The sequence below is a fragment of the Hyperolius riggenbachi genome, chromosome 2 (assembly GCF_040937935.1).
Source record: "Hyperolius riggenbachi isolate aHypRig1 chromosome 2, aHypRig1.pri, whole genome shotgun sequence".
Lineage (NCBI taxonomy): Eukaryota > Metazoa > Chordata > Amphibia > Anura > Hyperoliidae > Hyperolius > Hyperolius riggenbachi.
Window position 1 is genome coordinate 450737766 of NC_090647.1, and position 23761 is coordinate 450761526.

Consider the following 23761-nt stretch of genomic DNA (forward strand, 5'->3'; position numbering starts at 1 on the left):
TTCCCGAGGTGAGTACCCCCCAGGGGCGTTTTTTCTTAATACAGATTTTCTTTAAGGCCTGAGATATATTACGCAGCAAGCTAAAGCCAGCCTTACACTTTACAACTGTTTTCGATAAGCATCATGAGCTACATCATTATCAACAAGGATCAACATCCCAATTGAAATACAGAATAGCGGTTCTGTAATTTGATTAGGATGTTGATCGAGGCACCAATCAGAAGAAAAATAAAGTACTAAGAAATAAAACATAGTGGATGGAATATTACTTCTATAATAAACCTGTCCCAAGTTGGCACTTAATTATCCGAAAAAAGGGTTTAGCAGAGAAGCTGCAAAGCAAATCGCTTACATGGAAACAGAAGTAGCGGCTAATAAATTAAGTGTGCTAGCCAATGACCAATTATCCAGCATTGCGTTAATGAATAAGCTGCAGGCCAACAGATTGGCAAGTGGTGACTTTGCTAGTCACGCCCTCCCTTTCTATGTGAGCAAAAAATTTTGCATGCAATACGGCTTCTCAGCAAAACACAGATCTATACCCTCCCCACAGCTCTTCTTACAGTATAGCCCCAACTTGCTGGGAGGGCTGTTTTACCAAAAAGCCCAGGATTAATTACTTTTTATGCATTTACTTTTAAATGAATTCATAAATAACAAACAAACACAGAACATTTATATTGCGCTTTTCTCGTGGCAGACTCAAAGTGCCAAAGCTGCAGCCACTAGGATGCGCTCTATAGGCAGTAGCAGTGTTAGGGAGTCTTGCCCAAGGTCTCCTACTGAATAGGTGCTGGCTTACTGAACAGGCAGAGCTGAGATTCGAACACAGGTCTCCTGTGTCAGAGGCAGAGCCCTTAACCATTACACTTTCCAGCAACTATTATACTAGAGTATAAACTGACCTTGTTTTGTTCCTAAAATGCGCCCCAGAGCAAAATCTCAGTTTATACACGGGTCATTTTATGCATTTACTTTTAAATGAATTCATAAATAACAAAATATATATATATATATATATATATATATATATATATATATATATATATATATATATAAATACATAATATAATATATAAATATATGCGCTTTGTGTCCTATGGGAGAAAAGCGCTCTACAAATGTTATTTGTTGTTGTCATAAAAATCGTGTGTCCTGGTGTCTAGTGACCTCGATCACCAGGGAATATGCTATGGAAAAGTGAGGGGTGACCACTAGACACCAGGTACTATGGGGGAGGTAGTGGGGATCACTAAATGCCAGGTATGCTGTATGGAGAAGGGAGACTACTAAACGCCAGGTACACTGTATAGGGAAAGAAGTGGCAACCCCTAGACACCAGGTACGCTGTATGGGAAGGGAGGGGGGACCACTAGACACCAAGAAACGCTATATGGGGGAGGAGGGCACCTAGACCAATTAAGTACCTCTGTTTATATTCAACTATATACAGTATAGTCAAAATAAAGTTGCATTGCTGTAAGGGGATAGGAGATTCCTTTGCATATACCCATTTACATTGCAAGGTGCAGACTAGTAGCCCGATGCAATGAAAGCACACCTGATCTGAGGCAAAGCTACTTAAAGAAAACCTGAGGTGGGGTTCTGACAATGTTATCCGCATACAGATGCTGGGTCTGCCTATACAGCCCAGCCTCTGTTGCTATCCAGATCCCCCCTAAGTTCCCCTGCGCTATGCCCCATAAATCACAGCCATGCTGTGCGGGCTATGTTTACCTTTGTACTGTCAGTCTCGGCTGCTCCCCCGCCTCCTGTCTAGCTCTGGTCCCCGCCCGCATCCCTTCCCTCCAATCAGTGGGGAGGGAAGGGATGCGGGCGGGGACCGGAACTATGCAAGAGGCAGGGGGAGCAGCAGATTGAAAGTACAGAGGTAAACACAGCCCGCTGCGACACACTGCGTGTCGACAGCGCGGCTGTGATTTATGGGGGATAGCTTAGGGGGAATCTGGATAGCAACAGAGGCTGGGCAGTATAGGCAGACCCAGCCTCTGTATGCGGATAGCATTGTCAGAACCCCACCTCGGGTTCTCTTTAAAGGACAAATGTAGGGAGGCTGACTGTTTTTTTTTTTTTTTTTTTTCCTTTTGTGCAATACCAGTTGCCTGGCAGCCCTGCTGATCTATGTGGATGCAGTAGTGTTGGAATAACACCAGAAACAAGCATTCAGCTAATCTTGTCAGTTCTGACATTAATGTTGGAAACACCTGATCAGCTGCATGCTTGTTCAGGGTCTATGGCTAAAAGTATTAAGGTACATACACACGTCTGATTTTTCCAAATGACCGGTCATTCAGACGTCAAGTCAGACGTGTGTACAAACGATCGCTCAGAGCTAATAAGCATGGTTTTGACGGATTCGCTTGGAGGATCAGTCAAAACCAGTCTTATCAGCTGAATGATCGTTTGTACACACGTCTGACTTGACGTCCAAACGACCGGTCGGATAGAAAAAAAAAAAAAATCAGACGTCAGGCAACTGGTATTGAGCAAAAGGAAAAAAAAAAAAAAAACATGGCAGCCTCCCTACAGTTGTCCTTTAACCTCTCTGGCGGTACGCAGTTTCTGAGGCTGCGTCCGCGGGAGGGATTTTTTGAATTAAACTTTTTGTAAAGCTTGTAGCAAGCACTAGGTTAGCCACCACTGTGCCCCAAGACCCCCGCACCTTTCTGATCCCCCCCCGCCCGATCGCCGCCGCTATACGCTACCTAGCCGCAATCCCGTGAAAGTAGCAGCCTTCCCGATGAGCTTCAGTCGTCGCTATGGTGACGATCGGACATGACGTCATCGACGTCATGCGCAATCCGGATCCTCCCCATAGTGAAACCTGGAGCTGATTGGAGAGGCTGCACCATCGCGAGATCCCTAGGGGGTACGTAGAACGGCGGCGATCGGAGCAGAACGGAAGGACTTGGGGACAATGGTAGCTAGCGAAGTGCTAGCTACAAGGTTTACAAAAAGTTTTATCCAAAAAATCCCTCCCGGGGCAGAGAAATCCTCTGCGGCGGCTACCCCGAGTGTAGGTCTGGGCTACCGCCAGGAGGGTTAAGGTAAGCACAGAGGTATGTCTTTACTGGATCCAGATAAATCTTTGCGATGTTTGTTCCTTTCGTTCACCCAGGTCCCTGTAATCACACACAAAAAAAGAAAAAAAAAATCTGAAATTTTGGCTAAAGTCAACATTTTAGACAGGAAGAGGCAGGCTTGATGCCTCTACCTGTATGAAAATGTGACCTTAGACATAAGTCCTTTTAAGGAGTGATTATGGGAACCAAGGGGATTGAGGATAGGAACAGATGTGGATCCAGAATGAACTTACCTGTGCTTACCTTAAGTAGCTCTGACTCAGGTCATGTATCCTTTAAACAATAAGCACAACACACCTGTTTGGTATTGTCTATTTTCTCCTCTTCGTTTCTTCTTTGATTTCTGTTTAAGCCTTTCCAGTCCATCAGACTCATCTATGTGTAACAGGGCACTGGCGGTACCATTACGGTGCTCCACTCCATCTACACTATTAGCAAGGTTGTTGCCTAAATATCAAAAACACAGTATTTTCATATGTAAAATACATAGAATAGGATTACTCAATTATACCATAAAATGGTTTACAAGGGAAGGGTACCTAAAATTCCCTTTTAAAGCAAACCTGAACTGAAAATAAACTTATATTTGTATGTGTAGTACAAATAATAATAAGTTTATCCTGTCACGTGTCCATTCAGGTATCCTTTAACATATCAGTTCAGGTATCCTTTAACTCAGTGAAACATTTCAAAATGCTCTATATACCTGACCACTACATAGCACCCTTACATTCTCCTGTTATTTCATCTTCAGCAGAAGGCACACAGAACAACAACTACTTCAGAGTAGACTGTATGAGTTACGGCTTGCAAACAAGAGTTACGGCTTTCTGGTATCTTTTCCAAATGTGCACATGTCCACCAACGTCCACAGAGGACTCAGTGGTGAATGGATATGCAGGAAATTCATGCCTGGTCACTATGGTTACAGCCACAGGTGCCCCTCTATAAAGCGGAGCATGCTGTATGGATGGGACCTGAGTGTGTTTGTATGTGATTGTGCAAATACTGCAGTCCAACAAAAATGGGACTTTAGCAGACTTGTTATAATCTGAAAATCTAAGTTTGCACCTAACACCTCATTAAGAATTCACTACATTTACAACGAGAGGACCCAATTGCAAAACATGAAGGATTATGTAAAATTAACTTTTTATTCAGTCTTGTCTAATAATAGATGGTTAGCATATACAACTTCTTGAAACATATTACACACTAGTGAGACTTGTGAATGGTCGGTGAATGAACATGATACTGTAGCTGCTTAGATGTCTCTGCAGGAATAAATCTGTATTTTAATAAATTCAGGATAATCTCGTCTTACTTGCAAAGAGGTTCTCAAGGACACAGACTAAAGCTCCAAACTCTGAAAACCTGACAAGAACCATTTGGTAAAATGTAAATATTCTCTGTAGAAAACTGCTCTCCCCTTTAGGGAAACCAGACGTCGGCATAACAATATTTGTTACTTCTTCTGGGTTTCCTCCAGTCCCATGAGCACTGATGCGTCCCCCGCCATCCTCCCGAGAGCCTACGTTCAGCCGCAATCACTCCCGGTAAACTGGCTGGGATGCATCGGTGCTCATGGGGCTGGAGGAAGCCCCGGGTCAGTATCAAATCTTTTTACACCAGACATCTCTGGTACACCTTAAGAAATAAAAATCTTTACCGTAAGCTGCTGCCCAGGCCACTGGCATGAAAGTCTTGCTTAGCTCTGCATCGTCAAGTTGATGATCATGAGTTATTGAGGCATCTTCTTCTCCAACAATAACTTCCATATATACTTCATCAGCAATTTCTGAAACATCTGTCCAAGAAACAATATTATTCAGTTGTAATTTAGCCCAGCACCAGGTACAGGTCGATAAACTACAACCAATAGCTTAGTATGCAAAGTGCTCAAATGTTAAAATTTTAAGCAAACTGTGATTTTTTTTTTTATCTTCAGCAAAGGGTTTTCCAGCAGTTTTGGGCCCTGGATACTTATGGGTTACACCACATTCTAAAATGCCCCTAAGGAAGCTATTATCTCTTACTTAAATTACCACAAAACATCAGCATCAACATCTGCTTCGATTACTATTTTTATTTATTTGATTATTCTAATAAACAAGAGTGATCTTAATTAAAGTTATTTCTCTCTATGTGACATATTATACTTTTTAAAAACAATGAAAAAAATATGCCTGGGGGTGGGCCTTTTAATTTTTATAACTCTTCAAATACAGGGGAAGCCATGAAGCTACAAGAATCTACAAGAAAAGTGACACTTGCAAGTCTATGTATAGGATTAGAGTGCAGGCTGCAAGCACTACCAGGCTTTGGTATTTACCCAAATCGTTGTCTTCATTTTGGGAATCATTAACAGCCATGTAAACCATCTTTTCTCTAGTAAGTCGGCCCCCGGTATGCGGATCCAGAAGTCCGTCCCCATGGTCATTTTCAGACTCGCTTTCTACAATGTCAACAGTGCCACCTGGCAAGACAAAACAAGTAAAAAGAAGACATAGGACTTTAAAAGTATGTTCTTCTGAATTGTGTAAAAGTAAACTTGTAACTAACTAATTATGGAGTCAGGGTCAGTCCTGAGTCATAAACTGTGCTTACACTTCCTCCCTTCATGAAGCTCCTCCCATTGTCACTAGACCAGTGCTCTTTCACTCACTGACCTGAAGTGATGCATTATGGGAGCCATACACCCATATGAAGCGAAATAAAGTACTGGTTAAGGGTTTGAATCTCAGTAGTAGAGTAGAAAAAAAAATAGGTTTATTTAATAAAAAATTAAAGCACAAATATTTAGAAAAAAAATTAAACATCTGGGGGCGATCAGACCACACCAACAGAAAACTCTGTTGGTGAGGAGAAAAGGGGGCAGGGGGGTGGCTCACTTGTGTGCTGTGTTGTGCGGCCCTGTAGCTAGGCCTTAAAGCTGCAGTGGCCAAATAAGCACAAACTTGCCTGGTCTTAGGGGGATTCTCAAGTGGTTAAGGGGGCCACCACAGAGTTGCTCTTTCAAAACATAGTTGACAAAAACTACCCATATGGAACATCATAAAAATAACTGAAACATGCAGTCTGTATAAAGCATCCTTCAAAACTAAGGATCTGCTCACAAGGCAACACAAAACAGACCGTTTTATGTCTGTGTTTACCAGATCACAGCTAAACGAATGCAAAACCTGACAGCAAATGGATCCTATGTTGTCATTAGGCTGTGTTCACACTTGTCAGTTCGGAACAGACTCGTTTGATCCGCTCCTCCGGTAAACGCAAACTCCCAACCTGCACAATTTTACCAGACAGCAGATTAGTTTCCCACAGCAGCTTGTGGTGGAAATGCATCTGCTCCGGACTGTAACTGGCTACAACACACCATCATAGCATACACTGCACTGTCCTTACTGAATGGGCCGTTTGTGATCCGGCATCGATGTAACCGAGCCCAACACAGCTGACGCAGTAATTCCAGAGACAACTTTTGTGCAGGAAAACCAACAAATATGTCCTCAGCTATAAATTAGAAACAAACACGCACTTAATTTACATGTATGCTATTGAAATAATTTGTGAAGAGTTTACTTACCCAAATCTTCTTCACCAGGATCTGCCTTGAATATATAAACCTTGATCACTTCTGGGCATGCTCCGTCTAACTTGCCAGAGCCTCCCTCTAGTTCACCCGCCATTGCAATTTCTTCTGCACACTCTTCATCTATTTTCTCTGCGTCATCCACTAACAAAAAACAAAAACAAACAAACGAAAAAAAGCAAATGAAAAATCCTGCTGCTGTTTTAATGTCAAGAGTAAAACTTTCTAGGGAAAAAAAAAATACCCAAACTATTAAATCTGAAGTAATATAAAGCGCCCGAAATACTCACATCAGTAGGCCAGGACTCTACTTCTTTGCAGCTGTGCTCCCTGGTGTGTGCAAGCATGGCCGCACCCTGTAGGTGCCAGTAGGGTTCACAACTGCGCAGTAGCACAGAGCAAAAAGTTGTGTACAAGCAACTCCTGCCTACCGCAAAGGCCGTGCTTCGCACCTCTGCAGTGCGGCTTAATTGTACAGAGGGGAGCATAGGTGTAAGCACTTTACTTTGCCCAATTGTTGAATATTTCCAAAGGGTCCCATCGCAGGAATTGAGGGTGTAAGATTGGAAAAGCCTCTGAACTATCAGAAGGCCTCCTTCTACTGATATAAGTATTGAATACATCTGATGGCAGTGAAAGCAAAGCTCAAGGTACAATACTGCAAACCTTAACTACTTGATGCCATACATTAAAGGGGTTAAAATGGGTGCACATGCACGCTCTCGTGGCGCGCATGCATTTTGGCAGTGCTTCAAACTGCACCATCTGTGGGTCTCTCCGGCGCACCTTATAAAGACAGGGGACAAGGGAGCAGCTGCTCCCCACCCAAAGGCAATTAAGGCCTGTATGCCCCCCCCCCCCCCCCCTCAGCACTTATTTTTACGAACCTCCCTTACGAGGAGGTTAATTTTATGTATCTTGTCATTTAGGTGCTAAGTGTCCTTCAAAGCGAATCAGGTGGGAATTTCAGCTTCAAAAAAAAAAAAAAAAAAAAACATGCTACCTGGTCCAGGGGGCTGGCTGGATCAGCTGCAATCCCCGCCGCTCTCCATTGCTCCTGTGGCCAGCTATACATTAGTTTCGGTTTCCGTGAGCCCTGGGGTCACGACGCTGGAAGCTCTGCGCCTCTGATCGCAGAGCGCAGGGAGGTGGGGAAGCGAGGTGGGGATGCGGTGGTCAAAGCAACTGTGGAGGCAGAGCTGCCCAATGGCAGCTGGGGGAGGGACTCAGGAACGCCCCCAGTAAGCGTTTGGCAGGAAAAACCTCTCCTGCATGAAACGCCCCTCCCTCGAGATGCCGATAAGCTGCATGTCGGCAATATTCGGAGGCGGGGGGTGGAGACTGGGGTATGTCATGCATCAGGGAACATGCATCTGTGTCCCATATGCCCCCCCCCCCCCTGCACCGCCTTGGGTACACGTTAAAGTGTACATAAGAGGTATGATGAGATAGACGTGTTTATACAGTCACAAGCATACAGACACCACCTATGCTGCACTCCTTTTCTTTTTTCCCTGCCTGAATGAAGAAATATTCAACTATACAACTGAGTTTTTCTGCAGTTGGGACCCAGTTGAGCTCACTCATAAAAAATTACAGCTATAAAGCAGATAACTGGGCTTCTGACTGCAAAGGGAAAGATAAAAAGGTCAATAGTTCATGTATTTTGCTCTGGGATGCTTTTTAGACACTGCAATTGAGCAGAGACTATAAGGGCCCATTTCCACTATCGCGGAAACCGCCGCGATTCCGCAGAGTTTCCCTGCACATGAATCGCACGGGGAAACTCTGCCATTGGGGAGAATGGCGCCACCGGCCGAATCGCTTGCATTAGCGATTCGGCCGGAACCCCCCGTAGAATTTGCTCGGGAGGCTGCGATTACCATAGCCGTGCATGTGCCTGCGATCCCGCCCACCCGCTCAGTGCCGGCGTGCGCCGCACAAGTGGAAATAGTCCAATAGTGTATTTTTAAAGGATATCAGCGGGGAGGGAAGGGACGCAGGCGGGGACTGAAGCTATGGAGGGGGAGCGGCAGAGACGGACGGCGCCCTCCGTGCATTGATATTTCATACAGGTATTTAACTTTTTTGGACTATTTCGCCTCGTAAGTCCTTTAAAGAGAACCCGAGGTGGGATTTAATGATGTTAGTGGGGCACAGAGGCTGGTTGTGCACACTATCACCAGCCTCTGTTGCCCTATGGTGTGCCCCCAGGACCCCCCTGCGCTCTGCTATGCCCAGCGCCGTGCTAGCGACACACAGGGTGTCGCCAACATGCTGTTTACCTGTGACTGTGTCAGCGGCGCTCCCCCGCCTCCTCTGTGTCGGCGAAGGAACGGCGCTGACACACAGTCACATGTAAACAGCCTCACTAGCACGGCGCTGGGAATAGCAGAGCGCAGGGTCCTGGGGGCACACCATAGGGCAACAGAGGCTGGTGATAGTGTGCACAACCAGCCTCTGTGCCCCACTAACATCATCAAATCTCTAAGAATGCTATCAGCACACAAAGGCTGGGTCTGCATATACTGCCCAGCCTCTGTTGCTATACAATTGTCCCCACAGGCCCCCCTGCGCTCGGCTTGCCCAGCATAAATCAAACTGTCGACACACAGCGTGTTGCAGCCGGCTATTTACCTCTGCATCCGTCAGTCTCTGCCGTTCCCCCTCCATAGCTTCAATCCCCGCCTGTGTCCCTTCCCTCCCCGCTGATATCCTTTGAAAATACAAAAAAGCCTGCATCTGGCATGCATGGTTTCTCAAGCTTGCTGCCAGTCCACCACACAAGTGTGCCAAGAATGTTCAGTCATAACAAGTATTCTTAGCAATATCATAAATACAAAAATGGACTGGCAGAATGTCATGCCTCTCCCCCACAGTTATGCAGTGCTCTTCCTGGATTTACATTCATAAAAAAAAAAAAAAAAAAAAAAAAAAAAAAAAAAAAGCTACTGTTTTGTTGGTACATGGAAATGAAGGCAGTTCTGGGAAGTTGCTGGGGCTTGCCAAAAGGGTTTTTCTAACAAAAGCGCAGCAGATTGGTGCTCGGTCTACCTGACAGCAAATAGCAGGACCTGGATGGACAATCAATGAGTAATTCTGACTCTTGCCATCACCAGGTCCCTTAATTCTAGCGATTGCAGGTGCAGTGTGGTCTACCAGGTATTGGAGACCTTTGGGAGAAAATCTGGTGGGGGTGAGTGAGGGGGAAGTTATAAGTGGTACTTGAGAACTACATCTATTCTCTAACAAATGTCTCTACATACCAACATTTCATGTTCAATCTCTATCATACTAAAACCACTTTCACAGTTTTACACATTCAACATACATGAAATCATGAGGTAGTCATCACAGTTTACTTCCTCTCCATCTGGTCCTTGCACTGGAATCCCATTGGCATCAATCACAGCCTCTGACCCGCAGTCTGCTACTAACACTTCTTCTGAAATCATGTCGTCACCAAGACCATCATCTTCAATGCCATCACCAACCACTTGCTCTGCATGGACACTTTCAGCCCCTGAAACAGACAGGGCACTTTCAACTAATTCAGAGTCCAGAACCCCCTCAGGTACATCACAGTTGGACAGGACATCTTCCAGCTCCTGCTCAGTTTCTGGGTCCATCTCATCCTCTAAGACTTGCTCTGGTATTATTACAGTCTCTGATACCCGACCACCGTCCAAAATGTCTGAGCACTGCACATCCTCAATTACTACATCTTCAATGACATCCTGGATCACAACAGAGTCTGGGTCTTCTGTAAAACCTTGCACAGCCATTCCTCCTTCTCCATCTGCCACAAACACTGTCTCTTGGATCTCCACAATGATTTCATTTCCATTAAGATGTGGCGCACCTGATCCTAGGAAACAGTAATAACTGTTAAGAAAAAAACATTATACTGACCAGCATTCAAAGCAGTTTGTAGAATTAAAGGGGTTCTTCTGCGAATGAGGAAAAAAATAAAAAGTGGTTTATGCATAAACTATTAAACATCCTTCTAAAATAGTGTAAAAAGTTTTTGTTTTTTTTAATGAATGGTTTCATCAATATAACATGTATTGTAAATAGTGACGTATAAAGGACTGGGAGGCTAATCCATTTGTTAGGGGTGTTTTTTTTTTACTTTCTTTTACAACCATAACTGCTTCCTACATAGTTTTCAGTGGTATAACCCACTTCTAGCAGGAATTGCGGTTATAACCCTAACTGCAGAGCTCTGCTGAGCTGCTGAATATGTGTTTACATTATTGATAGGCAACCAGACCCATGCAGAGACTCCTTTTGTGAAAAGAGTCATAAGCTGCAGGGATAATCAGTCCCATCTACACCATATGATTCTTTGTCAGATTCGATTCAATTTGATTCGATTCAATCTGACATGTCCAATTCATGATTCGATTCAATTTGAATCAAATTGAATCATGAATCGGACATGTCAGATTGAATCAAATCATATCAATGGTTGCCTAGCAACAATGTAAACACATATTCAGCAGCTCAGCGGAGTTCAGCTATTAGGGTTATAAGGGCGATTCCTGCTAGAAGTGGGTTATACCACTGAAAACTATGTAGGCAGCAGTTATGGTTGTGAAAAGAAAGTAAAAAAAAAAAAAAAAACCCTAACAAATGGATTAGCCTCCCAGCTGTCATCCGTCACGATTTACAATACATGTTATATTGATGAAACCATTCATTTTTTTTAAAAAAACTTTTCACACTATTTTACAAGGATGTTTAATAGTTTATGCATGAACCACTTTTTATTTTTTTCCTCATTCGTGAAAGAACCCCTTTAAGTATTGTTCTCTAACTGAAGAATACATGTTTAAAATTATATTTTTAAAGATGGCTTTAATCTTCCTACGATCATTTTCATGTAATTGTTTATGGTACATTGGCCAGCTAAGCTTGTTCACAGGAGAAGATTGTGCATATCTACTCTGTAACTTCAATAAAAAATAAATACTTTTACATTAGTAAAAAAAAATATCCAAACTGTCCACTAAAAGACAAAACACTGTGAAATTTCATGCAAATGTAAAATATTCTTACATTGCTCACATCCCTATGATTTACCATTTATGTCCGAATGTGGCTACCTATACTGCAGGGGAGGGGAGACAGTATCTGGCTACCTATACTGCAGGCGGGATGGTAGCCATTTATGGTGTGGGGTTAGCCATAGACCTCCAAGGAAGCTATATTAGGCAGGGGTCACTAAACACCACCAGCGAAAATAAAATTGAGAGGGAGGGGTATTAGCCCTAGACCACCAGGGATGCTATATAGGGAAGGGAGTAAGATACATAAAACTACCAGGGAAGCCATATTGGGGAGGGGAAAGCACTACACACCAGGGAACTGTAGGGGGGGGGGGCAGGTCACCTTTCTACAGGTGTAACCTTCCACTAGCTTGGATCACATGGAGAAGAGGATTGGGGTTTATTTTATAAGCTGGATTCAGTGGAATGTAGCAGCTTTATAATTTGTGTGGACAGCAATGGAGAGTGGACATAGACTTTAAAGTGGACCTGAACTCTTGCACAGGACAGAAGGAAAACAAAAAGAAATGCACCATGTATGTATTTAGAGAGTTAAGCCTGTCTTATTCCCCCTCAATTGTGTCTAATCACAAGTTGTAATTCGATCTCTTCTGTGTCACCTGACTGCCACGGCAGATAAGCTCATTTGAGAGCATAGGATGATAACAATGTCTGCTTCAATCAGGGGTGTCAAACTCAAATACTAAGTGGGCCGAAATTGAGCTCTGGGACCAAGTCGCAGGCCAACCTCAATGACTAGTGGCCACCTCTCTCCCTTATAAACTTCCCTCGTGTCTAATAGCCTCCATCCCCTATCCAGTTCCCTTGTGTCTAGTGCCCCGTCCTTTCCCTATACAGTTCCCTGGTGTCTAGTGGCCCTCATCGACATAGTTCCCTGGTACCCCCTTCCCATATGGCTTCCCTGGTGATCTAGAGCTTACCCTCCCATATAGCTTCTCTGGTGGTTCTAAGTGGGCCAAACATAATGCAAAGTGGGGAAACCACCTGAGAGCCAAATTTGATGGCTCCAGGGGCCAGATTTGGCCCACGGGCCGGAGTTTGACATGTATGGCTTAAATGAAAGCAGGAAGTAGAAACAGTGCAGATTTATTGCAGGATATGTATCAGCTGTAACAAAAATGTTTTTCTTTAAAAGTTATTATGCTGTTGTGTATCTTTTAAAGCAGAGAGGCAGTTCTGAGGTCAGGTCCGCTTTAATACAAAGCCTGCATGCAGGGAGTTAGAATAACTTGATCAGTTACAATGCAGTACTGTGAGCAGTCCCACAGCATTGTATGGGCAGTGTGGACATACAGAATTATTCTGCAACGCAACTGATGCACTGTGAATGGAGCCTTAACTACTTTGGCCTCCTGGACGTACTAGCTACGCCCAGGAGGCCATGTGCGCGTCCGCGCTCTCCCGGCCGCGGATCGTTAGCCCACAAATCAGTGAATCGGGCTATGGTGCCCGATCACTGATTCCTCTCCCCCGCAGAAAAAGCGACAGCTTCTCTCAGAAGCTCCGCTTTTTCTGGCTGTTGCGTCCCCCATACGTCCCTCTAAGCGTATGTTACGCTTAGAGTGACGTCATGTAAACAAACTCATGTCCGCCATCTTGTGGCCAAAAAGTAAAACTACAACTAAAAGTGAAAAAAAAAACCTTAACACACATTTACATTATAAAAGTTCTGTTTACATCCCACCCTCCCAAAAAATACCCAAATAAAATGTTTAATATATTAAAAAAAAAAATTACAATAATAAAAAAACAACATGTAAATATTTAACTAAGGGTCTAAACTTTTTAAATATCAATGTAAAGATGAAATATTTCTATACTTTTTTTTATTTTAAACTTGTAAATAGTGATCGATGCAAAACGGAAAAAATGCACCTTTATTTCCAAATAAAATATTGTCGCCATATATCGTTATAGGGACATAATTTTAACGGTATAATAACCGGGACATATGGGCAGATACAATACGTGTTTTAACCACTTTACCCCCGCGCGTACGTATTTCTCCGCCCCTTTTTCCATCCTTTAAAAACCAGGGACGGAGAAACACGTACTTTCCGCGTTCCCGACGCTGTCCGCGCTCCCGCTCGTAAACACGCCGCCCGCCGCTAGTAAAACCGCCGCCGCCCGCTCGCCCGGAGATCAATGAACGGGAAAATCCATTCCCGTTCATTGATCTAAGCCCCACAATGACCCGCTGCTCTCCTATGGGCAGCGCGATCATTGTGAGAAGAAACTCACGTGTCCAGCCTCCTTATTCTTCCTCCAAGCTTCCGGAAGGAGGCTTGGAGGTCGCAATAAAGCAAAAAGTTACTGTGGCCATCTTGTGGCCAAATAGTAAACTACACCCTACACATTTTTCACATACAAATAAATGACTTTTACACAAAAAATTAACTCATTACCTCCCACACTCCCCATTTTTTTTTTTTTGTAATTAAAAAAAAATTCAAAAATTTACAATTAAAAAAAATACATAATTAGTTACCTTAGGGACTGAACTTTTTAAATATTTAAGTCAAGAGGGTATAACACTGTTACTTTATAAACTATGGGCTTGTAATTAGGGATGGACGCAAAACTGAAAAAAATGCACCTTTATTTCCAAATGAAATATTGGCGCCAAACATTGTGATAGGGACATAATTTAAACGGTTTTATAACCGGGACAAAAGGGCACATAAATTTCATGGGTTTTAATTACAGTAGCATGCATTATTTAAAAACTATAATGGCCGAAAACTGAAAAATAATTTTTTTTTCCCCCACATTTTTCCTATTTTCCCATTAAAACACATTTAGAAAAAAATAATTCTTGGCATAATGTCCCACCTAAAGAAAGCCTAATTGGTGGCGGAACAAACAAGATATAGTTCATTTCATTGCGATAAGTAATGATAAAGTTATAGACGAATGAATGGAAGGAGCGCTGAAAGGTGAAAATTGCTCTGGTGGTCAGGGGGTAAAACCCCTCAGTGGTGAAGTGGTTAATTATGGAGGCATGTATTATTTTAAAACTATAATGGCTGAAAACTGAGAAATAATGTATTTTTTCAGTTTTTCTCTTATTCTTCCTGTTAAAATGCATTTACAGTAAAGTGGCTCTTAGTAAAATGTACCCCTCAAAGAAAGCCTAATTGGTGGGGGAAAAAAACAAGATATAGATCAGTTCATTCTGATAAGTAGTGATAAAATTATAGGCTAATGAATGGGAGGTGAACATTGCTCGGATGCATAAAGTGAAAATGACTGAAGGCTGAAGTGGTTAAAGGGGCACTACAGCGAAAAATTGTAAAATTTAAAATATGTGCAAACATAGACAAATAAGAAGTACATTTTTCCAGAGTAAAATGAGCCATAAATTACTTTTCTCCTATGTTGCTGTCACTTACAGTAGGCAGTATAAATCTGTCATAAGTGACAGGTTTTGGACTAGTCCATCTCTTCATAGGGGTTTCTTAGCGAGGCTTTTATTCTTTATAAAGATATTCCCTAAAAAGGATTCATACAAAGATGCTGGCCAGCTTCCCTGCTCCCTACAGATTTTTGGCAGTTGAACAGAGTAACTGCAATTCACTAAGTGCTTTTGAAAATAAATATATCCCTGAGAATCCTCTATAAAGAGATGGACTAGTCCAAAACTTGTAACTTCTGTCAAATTTCTACAACCTACTGTACATGACAGCAACATAGTAGAAAAGAAATGTATGGCTCATTTTACTCTGGAAAAAAATTACTTATTTGTATATGTTTGTACATATTTTAAATGTTAGTTTTTTGCTGTAGTGCCCCTTTAACTGTGCCACTGTTACCTAGTAGTTTGATCCATCCTGCAAATCATTATTAGTTTTCTCAATTACTTATGAGTTTATGAAAACTCTGCAGACAAGCATAAAAAAGTACCTTAAAGGGAAGGTTCAAGCAAAATAAAAAAAAAATGAGTTTCACTTACCTGGGGCTTCTACCAGCCCCACGCAGCCATCCTGTGCCCTCGTAGTCACTCACTGCTGCTCCAGTCCCCCGCTGGCAGCTTGCCGACCTCGGAGGTAGGCGGGCCGCATTGCGTACATTTTTACGCATTCCCGCTAGTGCAGGAACATTAAAGAGACTCTGTAACAATTTTTTCAGCCTTAGTTCTTCTATCCTATGAGTTCCTATGCCTGTTCTAATGTGCTGGGGCTTACTGCAGCTCTTCCTAATTACACTGTCTCTGTAATAAATCAATGTATCTTTCCTCTGTCCTGTTTGTCGGGCTAAGGCTTTGATTGTGTGGAATGTGCAGGGCTGCTTGTGATTGGTAGAAGCGATACACACCCTCTGCAGGCCCCCTGCATACTCACACACTATGCTTAGCTGAGCCTATTAGAAGCTGGTTAGTTTGTTTGTAAACATTGCCTAAAACTGTTAATTACAAGCCAGGATTGCAGCAGAGAGTGGCAGAAACAGCACAGAGGGGCACAGGAGAAAATAAGGAATAGAATGGTATGCTTTTTAGTGTAAGAATATTAGAGTACAGATTCTCTTTAATACATACATTTTTACGCATTACTGGTTCAATGCGTACGGGACTGGAGCAGCAGTGAGTGACTACGAGGGCACAGGATGGCTGCATGGGGCTGGTAGAAGCCCAAGGTAAGTGAAACTCATTGTTTTATTTTGCTTGAACCTTCCCTTTAATTACTTGTGTGTGCAAATACACGGACATAGGTCTAGATATGTTATGACCTGAACACACTGGTACCTGAAGCATGAAAAAAAGAATGCGGCTCCGTGGTCTGCAATGCAAGCTCAGCTACATCCTCTTCCATGACTCTGAATAAGCATTAGCTGGTCTTTCTGAAACCAAGAATTTAAAATGTAAAACATTTTTACTTTACGGGACATTGTAACAAACAACCGACATACATAAACATTTTACTTAAAAAATTGTGACTCTACACCTGTTGAACATAAAGAAACACAAACAGTTTTATAATACAGGAAAAATAAATAAATCAGACAAGTCCTCACCATTTGAAAATAATGTGTATGGAGGAGCGCAACTATTTTCTTTGTAGGGGGAACAGTAAGCATGATTTCCTTTTTTTTTTTTTTTTAACTGTAAAAACCAGTATGACGTTTCAATAACTCATTACAGAATAAAATTACCTACATTTTTAAAACATAAAATGTAGAAATTACCTTTCCACAATTAAAAAGTAGATTTTAAAGTTCTGTAGTGACACACCCACACCCCCTTTAACCAGAATCTACATCACTTTAGCTCCCTGGGACGTAGATATTCATCTCTTGGTTATAACAAGTGCGATCCTGGCGGCACGCAGCAGTGCACAGATTGGTGAATGGGAACATGTGTACCCAAAGCCAATGAAAGCATCTAATGAATAAATGGTCACTATTGCAATGAGCAACAGTATTCATCCATTGTAAAAAAAAAAAAAACACAAAAAAAAAAAACAACAACAAAAAAAAAAACAATAAACTGTCACATCCTGCTAACATGAAATGCTGTGATTCAGCAACCTAAGTAGACAAGAGACTGTGGGGACATCTTGTGGGCAAAAAAAAAAATATTACATAACAAAACCTTAGAAAATAAAATTCCTTTATCTACAGTATAATATGCTCATTAACCCCTTCTGCCCTCTCCCCCATATAACATACTTGTAAAAAAAAAAAAAAAATACATACATTTATCTTGAGGACCTAGCTTTTTAAATATTTATGCTATTAGCTCCCCGCCAGTGTCCTTTCCTTCCTGCCTCCGTAAGCTTTCTCCAAACGGCTTACGGAGGCAGGGAGGGAAAGGACACAGGCGGGGAGCCGTGCTATACAGGAGGCGGGGGAGCGGCGGTGACTAATAGGCTAAGGTAAATAGCAGGCTAGGGACAATCTGCGTGTCGCTTTTTTTAATAGGGGACAGCAGAGCCGGGAGAGGGGGGTGATCTGGAGGCACGATGCAAAGACACAGAGGCAGGTCATTGTATACAGAACATGCCTCTGTGTCCTAATATGATTTGACAAACCCACCTCAGGTTCTCTTTAACTACTTTGGCCTTTTGGACATATAATGTACGACCAAAAGGCCGCATGTGCACTCCCGCGGCCGATCGAGCGCATGTACTCGTGCTCCTGGGCCACGGTTCGTTAGCCAGGGAATCAATGAATCTGGACATGGTGTCCGATCATTGATCCCTTTCCCCGGCAGAAAAAGCGATGGCTTTTCTCGGAAGCCTCGCTCTTTCTTCCTCTTACGCCCCCCCCCCTAAGTCCCTCTAAGCGTACATGTTACACTTAGAGTGACGTAATGTAAACAAACTCATCGTTGTGGCCAAATAGTAAAACTACATCTACATTTTAAAAAAATAAACATATTTACATAAAAAAATTACTATTTACATCCCACCCTCCCAAAAATACCCAAATAAAATGTTTAATAAAACAAAACAAAAAAAAACCCAAAACATTATAATAATAATAATAAAAAAAGTAAATATTTACCTAAGGGTCTAAACTTTTTAAATATCCATGTAAAGATAAAATATTTCTCTCTTTTTTTATTATAAGCTTGTAAATAGTGATGGATGCAAAATGGAAAAAATGCACTTTTATTTCCAAATAAAATATTGTTGCCATACATTGTGATAGGGACATAATTTAACCAATTCATGTCCTAACTAAAGTATATTCACGTCATTGCAAGTGGCTTCTGAAAGCCACATGACGTGAATATAAGTTGTCCCCTTTAAATGAGCACAGCGTGGTGGCTAGCACGCACCTGGGCTCATCAACGCACGCACGCTGTGCACTACACTAAACCTGGATTGCCTTCCCGGGGGTCCGATCCCCCCACCCAACGCCCGATCCCCTGTAACGACAGCCCCCTCCTCCTTCATGCTGCGATCGGGCAGCATGGGGAATTACAAAGAAGATTTCCCACTTATCTTCTTCCTGTGCAGCGATCGGCTCCCCTCCATTCAGTACCGCTGACAGCTGGGACGCGATCCACTCTGCACATAGAGGCTGTCAGCGGTACTGAATGGAGGGGAGCCGATCACCGCCGCAGGAAGAAGATTAGGTGAGAGATCTTCTTTGTAATTCCACATGCTGCCCGATCGCAGCATGGAGGGGGGGAATCATTAAAGAGACACCGCTGCTCTGTTGGGGAGGGGGGGGCAACACTCATGGGATTAACAATGGGGGGGGGGGGAGTTAAAGGGGCACACACACCTAGCTATGGAAGAGGGGGGGGATTGGAAACGAACAGGCAGCTTTGGGGGGAGAGGGGTGTGAATGACTAAAGATATACCTCTGGCTAGCTAGGGGGGGGGGGGGGTGGAGGGGTACTAAGGCCTGGCTGGGGGGGGGGGGGGGATATCCAGAGGCATATTTTACCAACTATGGGGGAGGGAGGCATATGTAGGTGCACATCTGGCTAACTGGGGGGAGGATCAGATTATAAAAGGAGGAAGAAAAATAACTAAATAAAATGCTTTTTATTTCCAAATAATTTATTGTCATCATACATTGTACTAGGATTGAAATGTAAATGGTAAAATAATCAGGGCAAATGGAAAAGTAAAATGTGTGGGTTTAACTTACAGCAGCAACTTTTATTTTCAAACTATAATGGCTGAAAACTGGGAAATAATGACTTTTTTTTATTTTTTTTACCCCTTGTTCCCTCTAAAATGCATAGAAAATAATATAATTCTTAGCAAAAAGTACCACCCAAAGAAAGCCTAATTGGTGGCGGAAAAAACAAGGTATAGATCATTTATGTATGATAAGTAGTGATAAGTAGTGATAAAGTTATTGTCAAACGAATGGGAGGAGGGTGAAATGTAGACAATTATTCTGTTTTTTTAGGGGGAAAACCCCAGGGACGCGAAGTGGTTAAACGATGTAATACCCGGCACTACTAGGCAAATACAATACGTGGGTTTTAATTATGGAGGCATGTATAATGGCCGAAAACTGAGAAATTATGATTTTTTAAAGTTTTTTTTCTTTTCTTCCTCTTAAAATGTATTTACAGTAAAATAGCTCTTAGCAAAATGTACCACCCAAAGAAAGCCTAATTAGTGGCGGAAAAAACAAGATATAGATCAGTTAATTGTGATAAGTAGTGATAAAGTTATAGGCGAATGACTGAGGGCTGAAGTGGTTAAGGATAAGAAAAACCTTTAAGCCGCATCTACACGAGTAGATGCGGCTGCGATGCTCCTTATCAATCAAGCCGCTGATGCGGCTCGATTGATAAGATCCGACAGGACGGATCTCCGCACCGCCGATTCCCTGCTCGCTCCCCGCGAGGGGACAATGGCAGGGAATCGAGCAGAAGGTAAGCGGCGCCGGCGGGGACTCGAATGCGGGGGACGCGGCGGGCACGCAGAAGAGGCGATCCGGCGGCTACTCGAGCCGCCGGATCGCTGCAACATCTTATAGTGTAGACGGGGCTTAAGTGGTTAAATTCCAGAACCCACAACTCAGTTTTGAGGATTAATTAGCAGAGCACATTTCCAAAATAAAAGTATACATGCATAAGCTATTGCAAGAATAATACATTTATACTTTTACAATTACAGATTCTTATTAGTGTGTCTTGCAAAAAAATATATTTTGAAGTTGTATTACTCATGTTTGTGATTCTTTAAAATCATGCCAAATTTACAAAGGGTTCATTTACACTTAAGTGAGGTACAGACTAACCAGCAAGCTCATGGTGAACCAGAACTCATTGGAGTGTGTGAGGGGCTACAATGTTCCTAAAAGCCCCCTTACTAAAATACTAAGGAAAACAAGAGTTTGCTTTCTTAAAACAGAAAGAATTTGCGATAATTCAGGTTGGAGTGAGCTTGAGATGTCTCCCAGTGCAACACTGCTGAATATATGCCAATTAACCATTGTTGCCTTTAGAAGCTAAACACACCTCCAGAACCGCTGGAATGCAATGATGTGTCAGTGTGTTAATTTGTACAGAGCCATAATAATCCAACATGCATACAGACTGTTTCGGATTGTTTGATCCTCATCAGTGCATGGATTAATTTGGCTCTATGGAGTAGGGCTTGTAACACCGAGAGTTACAGACTAACCAGCAAGCTCATGGTGAACCAGAACTCATTGGAGTGTGTGAGGGGCTACAATGGTCCTAAAAGCCCGAAACAGTCTGTATGCATGTTGGATTATTATGGCTCTGTACAAATTAACAAGCTGACACATCATTGCATTCCAGCGGTTCTGGAGGTGTGTTTAGCTTCTAAAGGTACATGGTACAATTTTTAATTTTTTTCGATTAGATAATTTAGTTCGATTATTCCGTTAGATCGAATGTAAAGATTTTTCCAGCATGTCCGATCAGATTTTTCTCGAAAAAACGGGATAATCGTTCGAATTTCTTGATCGAAAAAAAAATAATATTTTCAACTTTCATCATTTAGATCGGATAAACGGGATAATCGAACGTTTTTATTGTACCATGTATGGCCACCATAAGGGCAACAATGATTAATTTGCATATATTCAGCAGTGAAGCACTGGGAGACATCTCAAGCTCACTCCAACCTGAATTATCGCAAATTCTTTTTGTTTTATGAAAGCAAACTCTTGTTTTCCTACACTAAGTGAGTTGCATTGAGTTTTGACTCACTGCACACAGCGTGCAAGTCCATAGACTCATTTTATCATTCACACTACAACAGTGAGTTGCTGTGCAGTGCATCTCAACCCATCGGGAGTTAAAACTCATGGAAATGCACAGCAACTCACAAACCCATTCATACGTTTTTATTCATGCATTTCAACTCACTGACTAGCGCGAAGAAGACTTTTTTTTTGTTCTAGCATTTTTGAAAAAAAATGAAAGCCAAATTCAAAATTTGATTCCTGAATACGAGGTTCATGCTTGTAAATAGCTACCATGTTAAAATTATTTTTTTCTTATTGGCAACTGGAGGTACATATAAAGTATGTAACACTTATTTTCCATTGGAGCAATGACCAAGCCACAGTCCACCCATTAGTAATTAAAGGAGAACTGTAGTGAGAGGTGAATATAAAGGCTGCCATATTGATTTCCTTTTTAAGGGAACCAGAGAGGATGAAATATACATACCTGGGGCTTTCTCCAGCCCCATACGCACGGATCGCTCCTACGCTGCCGTCCTCCGCTGCCTGGATCCGCCGCCACCGGGTCCCGTCATTGCCGCGAGTCGGCCGGCGGACGCGGCCAATTCTCCGCATCACAGGGTGATCTCTCCATATAGATACGCATGGGGCTGCCTACTGCGCAGCCGCATGCGTACGGGTATGGAGGGAGCCCCTGTGATGCAGACAATTGGCTGCGTCCGCAGGAAGCGACGGGCCCGGTACCGGCGGATCCAGGAAGCGGAGGACGGCGGCGTGGGAGCGATTCAGGCTTATGGGGCTGGAAGAAGCCCCAGGTATGTATAAAATCTTTTCCTTTTTTCACCCCCATTCCTCTCTGGTTCCCTTTAAGCAATACCAGTTACCTGGCTGTTCTGCTGAGCTATCTGCCTGCAGAATCACACCAGAAACAAGCATGCAGCTAACCTTGTCAGATCTAACAAAAATGTCAGAACAGCCTGATATGCTGCATGCTTGTTCCTCTCACTACAGTTTCCCTTTAAGCTTCAGTGAAATACTTTTTCTACTTGTCTGTAGTTAAAGGGAAACTGTAGTGAGAGGTATATAGATGCTGACATATTTATTTCCTTTTAAGCAATACCAGTTGCCTGGCTATCCTGCTGATCCTCTGCCTCTAATACGTTTTGCACTACACCCTGAACAAGCATGCAGCATATCAGGCTGTTCTGACATTTTTGTCAGATCTGACAAGGTTAGCTGCATGCTTGTTTCTGGTGTGATTCTGCAGGCAGATAGCTCAGCAGAACAGCCAGGTAACTGGTATTGCTTAAAGGGAACCAGAGAGGAATGGGGGGTGAAAAAAGGAAAAGATTTTATACATACCTGGGGCTTCTTCCAGCCCCATAAGCCTGGGTCGCTCCCACGCCGCCGTCCTCCGCTTCCTGGATCCGCCGGTACCGGGCCCGTCACTTCCGGCGGACGCAGCCAATTGTCCGCATCACATGCAAATGAAGGTTTGCATTTTTACGATGGCTTGGCTGTTCAATGAAAAAAAAAAATCAAAACCTGTGAATTCAGAAAGATTTGCAAGTGATATTTCTTTACCACAGCCTATTAGTGCCACAAGGAAAATAGGCAAGTCCCTTTTCAGATCCTGCCATGACAGTATAACCACTGCCCAGAAAAACGGTCCATTAATGGAACATATCCCAACAGATGCGAATCCCATCAGTCCGTTTCACCAAATGGACTGCAAATATAGGGAGTCTGCGATAATTCAGGGTCAAAGGATGTGTTGCATTGACCTATTGGTAACAGAACAGAAGCCACGGATGAAAAACAGATGCCCAATAAAAACTGCTCTGTTTGATGGATCAGTTTTTACCTGAATCAGTTTTTCATCCGTGCAGTGTGAATCGGCTCTAACTGGGCACACCAAAATATGTCAGCTATTTAGTTTGTGTTGCAGTCAGAATATGCAGAAGCCGAGATATTCCTTTTAAGCCGGTTTAATGAAGTCTGAACAATTCCAGGCAATCAGCCGGCTGCAGCACTTAAAGGGAACCTGAACGGAGTAAAAATATATAAAATAAACACATGATGTATCTGCAAATGTCACCGTCAATTCCTCTCAGAAGCTCACCATTTTCTTCTAACAATGATAAATATTCCAGTTGTTGTCAGTTATATATCAGCTGCTGTCAGTTACAACTGAATGTGCAAGGTGATGTCCATGTTTCCCTATGGCTCAAGTGGGCGATATAACAGTTTAACAGTGTGGTGGCCAGGAAGCTGTTATAGGGTAATGGTTATTTTCAAAATGGAGGACAGAGAATTCCATTGATCACAGAGGGCAAACAGGTCGCAGGAGAGGAGAAAGAGGT

General features: G+C 42.7%; 1 protein-coding gene across 2 annotated transcripts in view; it reads right to left on the reverse strand.

Annotated features, from left to right (window-relative positions):
• Positions 1-23761, reverse strand: part of ZFX (zinc finger protein X-linked) — a 40595-nt gene that overhangs the window by 6061 nt on the left and 10773 nt on the right. For both annotated transcript variants that reach the window (XM_068270052.1, XM_068270051.1), the window contains exons 2-7: positions 16510-16604; positions 10028-10564; positions 6691-6840; positions 5437-5580; positions 4774-4911; positions 3402-3551 (exon numbers count right to left, since the gene is read on the reverse strand). In XM_068270052.1, coding sequence (XP_068126153.1) covers positions 3402-3551; positions 4774-4911; positions 5437-5580; positions 6691-6840; positions 10028-10564; positions 16510-16576 — 1186 coding nt within the window. In that variant the 5' untranslated portion in view covers positions 16577-16604. The remainder of the gene's footprint in view (positions 1-3401; positions 3552-4773; positions 4912-5436; positions 5581-6690; positions 6841-10027; positions 10565-16509; positions 16605-23761) is intronic.